Source organism: Neoarius graeffei, chromosome 20 (genome assembly GCF_027579695.1).
Source record: "Neoarius graeffei isolate fNeoGra1 chromosome 20, fNeoGra1.pri, whole genome shotgun sequence".
In the NCBI taxonomy this organism is placed as follows: Eukaryota; Metazoa; Chordata; class Actinopteri; order Siluriformes; family Ariidae; genus Neoarius; species Neoarius graeffei.
This window is the reverse complement of record NC_083588.1, coordinates 57,651,956-57,660,512: the sequence shown is the minus strand read 5'-3', so window position 1 is coordinate 57,660,512 and position 8,557 is coordinate 57,651,956. Positions and strand designations below refer to the sequence as shown.

General features: G+C 42.4%; 1 protein-coding gene across 1 annotated transcript; it reads left to right on the top strand.

Moving 5' to 3' along the window:
- Positions 1-528: 528 nt before the first annotated feature.
- LOC132869076 (acid-sensing ion channel 2-like) lies at positions 529-5,943 on the top strand. Its single transcript, XM_060902430.1, has 3 exons — positions 529-615; positions 3,861-4,463; positions 5,833-5,943. The coding sequence occupies exons 1-3, from the start codon at positions 529-531 to the stop codon at positions 5,941-5,943; spliced, it is 801 nt and encodes a 266-aa protein (XP_060758413.1).
- The last annotated feature ends 2,614 nt before the right edge of the window (positions 5,944-8,557 follow it).

The following is an 8,557-nucleotide window of genomic DNA, read 5'->3' as shown; positions in this document are numbered from 1 at the left end:
TATTTACCTTCATTGCTATGAAACCCATGAATAAATTCTTGTCTAATTAGAATTCTTATTAGAAGTCACTAATTATTCAAACAGCAAAATGATCCTGAGAGGACTGGATGAAGTGCCCGAAGGCATTAAAGTTAATAGCAAATTACTTAACAATATTCGCTATGCAGATGACATTGTCCTAATTGATAACTCTGCTGAAGGTCTCCAACGACTCTTCGTGACTGTAGTAGTTGCAAGTGAAAGTCTTGGTCTCAAAGTCAATGCCAAGATACGCCAAATATCGGCGCGTATCAAAGTCTGCGCCAGAGTTTGAACCTGCTTGTAACCTCAGGACATTGAGCAAATATCATCCTTCAACTACTTGGGCATGTTAGTAACTTCAGATAGCCGTTGCAAAAGCAAAATACACAGAAGAATTGCGTTAGCAAAGGACACTTTCAACAAAATGAAGAACTTGTTCACGGATAGAAAACTATCAAAATATACCTTCTCAAAACCTTTGTGTGGTCGGTTCGTGTTGTTATACGGATGCGAGATGTGGACCTTCACAGCAGAAACACGGCAGAATATCGCAGCTGTAGAGACGTGGTTTTATCGGCGTATGCTCAAGATCTCGTACATGGATAGAATTACAAATGAACAAGTTCTCCAACGTGTAGGCCAAAACAGACAACTCTTGACCGATGCCAAATTAAGTTTATTGGACATTACATAAGGAAAGGACGACTAGAAGAATGGTGCCTCAGAGGAAGAATTGATGGAAAGAAATCCCGAGGTCATCAAAGAAGACTTTACTTGCACAACTTTCAACCCAACCTCAAAAGTGCAAGTGTGCTCTGGAGCGCTCTAGAAATCGAGAGAAGTGGCGCCATATCATTCAAACGTGATTCACCTCAAGCTTGGATCAGGTTCGGCAGTGATGACAACAGCGAATTATTTGAAAGGACTCCATCTATGTGTGATTAAAGACCTGTGCCAGAGAGCCTTCAGAGTTTTAGATTATATCTAAGCAAACAGCATCATGAAGACCAATGAGCTAAACATGTCTGGGGCCCAAGTTCTGGAAAACTGTTCACGAAGGTTTTGTGATGAAAATGTCCCAAACTTTGAACATCCAATGGAGAGCTGATAAATCCATTAACGAGGCCGCCAATGATGGAATATCTCACTCTGGCCCAAATTTGTGTAGAAGCTACAGTGGCATGCAAAAGTTTGGGCACCCTTGCTGAAAATGTCCGTTACTGTGAATAGTTAAGTGAGCAGAAGATGAACTGATCACCAAAAGGCATAAAGGTAAAGACGACATGCTTCTTTAACATTTTCCGCAAGATTACATTTTTATTTCCGTCATTTACAGGTGTAAAATACCAAAAAATGAAAAGGACCTGAAGCAAAAGTTTGGGCACCTGACATGGTCAGTACTTAGTAACACCCCCTTTGGCAAGTATCACAGCTTGTAAACACTTTTTGTAGCCAGCTAATAATCTTTCAGTTCTTACCTGGGGGATTTTCGCGCATTCGTCCTTGCAAAAGGCTTCCAGTTCTACAAATTTCTTAGCCTGTCTTGCATGCATTGCTCTTTTGAAATCTATCCACAGATTTTCAATGATGTTTAGATCAGGGGACTGTGAGGGCCAGGGCAAAACCTTCAGCTTGGGCCTCTTGAGGTATTCCATTGGAGATTTTGAGGCGTGTTTTGGATCATCGTCTTATTGTAGGACCCATCCTCTTTTTAACTTCAACTTTTTTACAGATGGTGTGATGTTTGCTTCCAGAGTTTGCTGGTATTTATTCGAATCCATGCTTCCCTCGACCAATGAAATGTGCCCTGTGCCACTGGCTGCAACACAACCCCAAAGCATGATCGATCCACACCCATGCTTCAGAGTTGGAGAGGTGTTCTTTTCCTGGAATTTGGCACCCTTTTTTCTCCAAACATACCTTTGCACATTGTGGCCAAAAAGTTCTATTTTGATTTCATCAGTCCACAGGACTTGTTTCCAAAATGCATCAGGCTTATTTAGATGTTCATTTGCAAACTTCAGACACTGAATTTTGTGGCTAGGATGCAGGAACGGTTTTCTTCTGATGACTCTCTCATGAAGGTCATATTTATTCAGGTGTCGCTGCATAGTAGAACAGTGCACCACCACTCCAGGGTCTGCTAAATCTTTCCGAAGGTCTTTTGCAGTCAAACAGGGTTTTTTTACTTGCCTTTCTAGCAATCCAACGAGCAGTTCTTTCAGAAAGTTTTCTTCATCTTCCAGACCTCACCTTGATCTCCACTTTTTCTGTTAACTGCCATTTCTTAATAACATTACAATCTGAGGAAACAGCTACCTGAAAACACTTTGCTATGTTCTTGTAGCCTTCTCCTGCTTTGTGAGCATCAATTATTTTATTATTCAGAATGCGAGGGAGTTGCTTAGGCTGTTGATTTGAGGGACAAGTTTGAGGAGTCAGAGAATTTATACAGCTTTGAAATCTGCATCATCTGACCTTTCCTAATGAAGAATTTGAACAAGCCACAGCTCAATAAGCTAATTAAGGTCTGGAACCTTGGTAAAAGTTACCTGAGAACTCAAATGTATTGGGGTGCCCAAACTTTCGCATGGTGTTCCTTTTCTTTTTTCACTCTCCAATTGTACAAAACAAAAATAATACACACATCTTGCAGAAAATGCTGAAAAGAAATGTCTCATCTTTACCTTTATGCCTTTTGGTGATCAGTTCATCTTCTGCTCACTTAACTATTCACAGTAACAGACATTTTCAGCAAGGGTGCCCAAACTTTTGCATGCCACCATATATGCACACTAGGTACCCTTAGGTTCATGCCAGAAAGAATCAAAATCGGTGAACGATTGATGGAGAAGAAGCGATTTGTGTGGAAACTGCTCGTTAGGGCTTAATTACTCCATAGCTTCATTATTAATGGCAATTATGCAAATTTGGGTAGAAGTCATATGCATCCCAGGCAGACCTACCTTCCTGCCAAAAAGAATAAAAATCGGTGAAGAATTGAGAGAGAAGAAGCGATTTTCGTGAAATGTGGACGACGCCGGACGGATGACGGACAAAGCGTGATGGTGGAAGCTCATCGCCTGTCAACCAGATGAGCTAATAAGAATGGAAAGAACTGCAAATCTTCCTAGAGGATGCCATCCAAAAAAAAGTCAGAGACCAACCAGGTGGAGAGAGTGGATTAGTCATTGAAGAAACCAAGAGGTCAAGGGTAACTCTGTACATGGTTACATTGAGTTACATGTTGATCCTGGGATTGAGATGCTGGCCTCTTCTGCCCCTCGGACCTGCTTGATCCATCCTGGTGCCCTGTGTCTGGTCGGAGTTTTATCGCCCCACTCCTGTGAAGGACGGCCCCATGAGGACAGTTGAGGGTTATACCTGTTAAAACTGTTAATATTATAGTCAGGCTGTCTGTTGTTGCCCAAATGAGGATGGGTTCCCTTTTGAGTCTGGTTCCTCTCGAGGTTTCTTCCTCATGTCGTCTGAGGGAGTTTTTCCTTGCCACCGTCGCCACAGGCTTGCTCATTGGGGATAGATTAGGGATAAAATTAGCTCATCTTTTAAGTCGTTCAAATTCTGTAAAGCTGCTTTGCGACAATGTTTATTGTTAAAAGCGCTGTACAAATAAACTTGACTTGACTTGACTTGACATGGTGTTATAATGGCATATAATCCACTTCAGTTTTTGTTGCAACACTACAAAATGTGGAAAAATGTAAGGGGTGTATTTTGACTTGAATGAATGTCTGCACTCTTCTCTCTGCAGGTCAGTATTTGCAGGTCGTGTGTGTAATGTGTTTTGACTGGTGCTCTGCACTCTCTCCCACCCACAGGTGCCCATGATGGAGCTGAAAGACAGCTGTGCCAGCGAGGGCAGCCATGAATCAGAAAGTGCTGGCACAGGCAACCTGTCAGGCCCCTTTTCCTGGCACTTGTTTGCCCAGCGCAGCACGCTACATGGCCTGCGTTATGTTTTCCCACACCGTCGTTCCTCAGCACTGCGGCGTGTACTCTGGAGCGCATCTCTACTGGCCTGTCTTGGTCTGCTGGCACTGGAGGGTGCGGAACGCGTAGCCCACTTCCTGTCATATCCACACGTAGCAAGCGTGGGTGCCGTGCCTGCAACGAGCCTTGTGTTCCCCGCCGTCACCGTGTGCAACCTGAATGCCTACCGCTTCACACGGCTCACGCGTAATGACCTGTACCATGCAGGAGAATTGCTGGCACTGCTTGACGTACATCTGCATGTGCCCGAGCCACAGCTGGCCGAGCCCCATGTTCTCGACTTTCTTGCGGAGCGCGCCAATTTCAGTGGTTTCCGGCCCAAACCGTTTAGCATGCGCGAGTTCACCGAGCGCGTCGGCCATGACCTACACGAGATGATGCTTTACTGCCGCTACGAGGGCCAGGAGTGCAGCCACCGGGACTTCAAAACCGTGAGTCTCTTGGTTTTTTTTTGTTTGTTTCTAGCTTTGGAGTGGCAGGAAGAGCCAGATTGATGGTTCCAACCTGTGGTTAGAGGTATAGTGGGCGGACAGCTCATCACTTTTACTTGGGTTAGGTGTTGACCAATTAATGGATCATTTAAAAATATTTTGTTAACCCTTGAATGGATTATCCATGGATCATCTTTCAAGTGTACCAGTACTGGTCATGCTTACAACATTAATCGTGCTTTATGTGTTACTTATAGACAAAAGACTCATACATTCAGTCACAAAAAACACTGTAAAAGCACTTTTGTGGACAATTTTATTCCGTGAATTACCCGCGGAGGCAGAACCACGGGGAGCAGCCATTGCCGGCCGGAAGTGGCGTACAGTCGTTGATTTCGGGTTATCGGGTGCGAGTAAACAAGCAGTGTTCTGTGGGTTGAGATTCCCAGTTCCCAGTCAAGTAACTTCAGAACACGTCGAATAAGTATAGATCTAATACTTGTAATAGATCTTTATGGCACATATCTATTATTTCACGGCATTATTTTCAAGTAGATTTGGTTGTACTTTGGGGTCGAGAGCTTCACTGGCGAAGCTTGGCAGGTTTAGAATGAGTAGGTCATGTATTGAGATAAATATCTTTGAGTTTTTTTTTTTAATCATACAAGCATGACAGAAACGTTATACTTTACATTTTTTATGTGCCCACTGCCATATAATATTATAGTTTTTAAATTACCTAAATTGTCACCTTACTCGGTCACACCGGAGCGCACACTTCTGCATTCATAAAAGACTAATCACATGCCCTGTGTCCAAAATCGCTCCTTACTCACTATATCTCATCTCATCTCATCATCTCTAGCCACTTTATAAGGCACTATATAGTGAGGACGCCATTTTGTAGTGCTGTCCGAAATGATAGTGAAGATTATTACACCCTATATACTGCACTCACAGGGAGTAGTGAACAAGTGAGCGATTTCAGACACTGGGATGGTAACGGCATGATAATCACTTTCGATTGGTTTCTCTTTCATGGTGGGAACGCCCACCGTAAACAGGATAAAATCTGACTGACATCCCATTAGGGAATATAGGGATATATTTGGGCTATTTGGAGGTAAAACTTGTTTCTAGATGGCACACGGATTTTATGCGCTTTGGATGATTCATTTTATGACTCAGGACAGCGATTCGGTTCAGTCTTGAGAACTGCGACACTGATGATGAACAGTGCCTTTTTAAAAATTTATTTATTTATTTATTTATTTTACTTTTACTCGATCCAGCCAAAGATCAGCTCGAGTAAGTGTAAATATTTCTTCTATTTCTGATGAGCAGATCGGTTGATAATGTGTTATCTTAGACTGGTATTTGCAACACGGGGTCAGTGACCAGTCCACTGCAGCCCAGACAATCGGACAAACCAACGACTGTGCGTCTGGAACAGCCCGTGAAGGAAGCAACATGTCGCTGACCATGACACTGTCGGAGCAGTGACTTAAAACTCGCATGTACTTGACAAGCACGTATGACGAACGTTGCATGACGGAACCACTGGTATCATACGTGATCTTTTGAAATAGCTAGTCATTAAAATTCACTACAGGTACACTTTAACCTTGTTGGGGTCCTCATTTACGATGAATAAAAATATGCAATTACTTTTGGAGGATTCTTAATGGGATGGATTCATGAAACATGTTTAGAAATGCATATTAGAAGCTTTATTCTGGAAACAAAACCCTGCTCTACGCTAATCCTAAAACAGCAGCTCTCGCTGATGAAGCGGTCCCAATTGCCACCCTAACGACTCGCTGCTTATTTAAGGATTTGACCATTAAATTGGAATGAGTGGAGTAGATGATGATGAAATGGGTGAATGTGGGTGCTGCTGCTCGGCTGGAGCTCTCTACTGTAATTTTCCTCCTTCATTTCCGATCACTCTGTCTTGTTAAGTCTGAGATTTCTCTCATTCTTTTGCCCAAAAGGAAAACACAGAATCCTGTAGACTTAATACAAAATCTGGTATAATTCCACAAGAAGGTACAAAGATATATTAGCCTCGCTTTGTATACATAAACTTCTATAAGTTTCTTTTCTTTCTTTTTTTTTTGTAGAGGATTTCAAATGAGTTTAAATATTTCAGCTTGTTAAAAAAAGACAAAATTGTACTCTTTGGTTTTGTTTTTAGGCCTTTTTTCCGACTCTGTGCGTCACGACTCATCATCAGATGTTGAGAGAGATGTGAGATGACTGTGTGCTGTCTACTTTGAAGATTCCCCTTTAGAGAAGTGTGTGTGTGTGTGTGTGTTCCCTCAGGGAGTCTGGCTCTGTGTGTGTGTGTGTGTGCTGCTGTGACCCACTTCCACACTCAAAAATCATGCACACACGCACACTGCGCTTACAAACTTTGAGGATGCTAATTTTTGTGTGTGGAAAAGTAGGAAATGGAAAATTTATTGTCCGGCACCTCATTTCTGGGAAATTTCTTATATAAATCAACACATTTCCACTATTTGCTGTTTTGTTGATTCATTAACCCTGATTAAGCACCGCCCACATGATTCAGCTGGTCTCGTCATCAAGCGTGTTATCTTTCGAGGCCAAAACTGGTGTTATAACTTGTAAATCAGAATATAGTCATAGTCACGAATGAGGATTAATTATTGGTTCATATGCCAGATTAACACGTCAGTATATTTAACAGTTATTCCACGAAATCAGGTCGTACATGAGCTGATAGCCGACGAGGTACGTAGAGCCAAGTCGGCTATAAGCCATGTACGATGAAAATGAGTGGAATAACTTTTTTATTCTATCCACATTCATTGGATTTTGAGAAACAGAGCATTTTTATTTTTTGCAAATTCGATAACTAAAAACTTTTATACAAAACGTCCGACAATATCATTTCCGCTTAGAACGTAAACAAACCGGCCAAATGACAGGAGCAGTTTGTGAAAAATGCGGTCATAATAATAATTCTTGAAAAATTAAAATAAAAAGATACGTTCTTACCATATTTTGTTGCTTTTTTTCATTTTTTGGGGTTTTGTTTTCAAGTAGAACTTTTATTTCGTCCTCGGTTGGTTCAGCAACACACTCTGCCATTTTGTTTTTCTCTACTCATGGTATATGAGCTGATAGCCTAGTAGTAGAGTAGAGTAGCCAATCAATCAGAGCGTGCGATTGCTCATATCCAGTGAATGTGGATAGAATAAAAAAAAATCATATATAGCTAATAAATGTTTCCAGATGAATAGTTATGTACTGCACACAGGTTGTGTTAACCAAATATTTTTCATCATTGACTGAATTTTTTTTAACAATGACAGAAAAATCTGAAGGCCGACAGCTTTTGACAGAAAATCAAAAACAGCCATGAGAAGTCATCTGTCTGAGTCAAAGACGCAAAACCTAATGACAGTAGCAATCTCCTGCATTTGAATCTGATCAACTGAGCAACCAGGTTTAGTCCATCTGGTCCAGGAGGAAGGTTCGAGTTCAGGCTACAGCAGGTCAGCTGATTTCAGTTCAGTTAACTCCTTGTAAATGATTTGTTCGTATTTGAGTTCTCATTCTCATCTCATTATCTCTAGCCGCTTTATCCTGTTCTACAGGGTCGCAGGCAAGCTGGAGCCTATCCCAGCTGACTACGGGCGAAAGGCGGGGTACACCCTGGACAAGTCGCCAGGTCATCACAGGGCTGACACATAGACACAGACAACCATTCACACTCACATTCACACCTACGCTCAATTTAGAGTCACCAGTTAACCTAACCTGCATGTCTTTGGACTGTGGGGGAAACCGGAGCACCCGGAGGAAACCCACGCGGACAACATGCAAAGTCCACACAGAAATGCCCTCGCTGGCCACGGGGCTCGAACCTGGACCTTCTTGCTGTGAGGCGACAGCGCTAACCACTACACCACCGTGCCGCCCCCGTATTTGAGTTGTAATCCTGAAATTCAGTAAAATTGCATGGTTCACCGTGGAAGCGGAAGTGTGGTAGATGTGCTGGTTTGGGAATGGAGGGCGAAGTGAGTGGTAAGGATCTAAACCTGTGAGGGATTTGCATTAAGCAG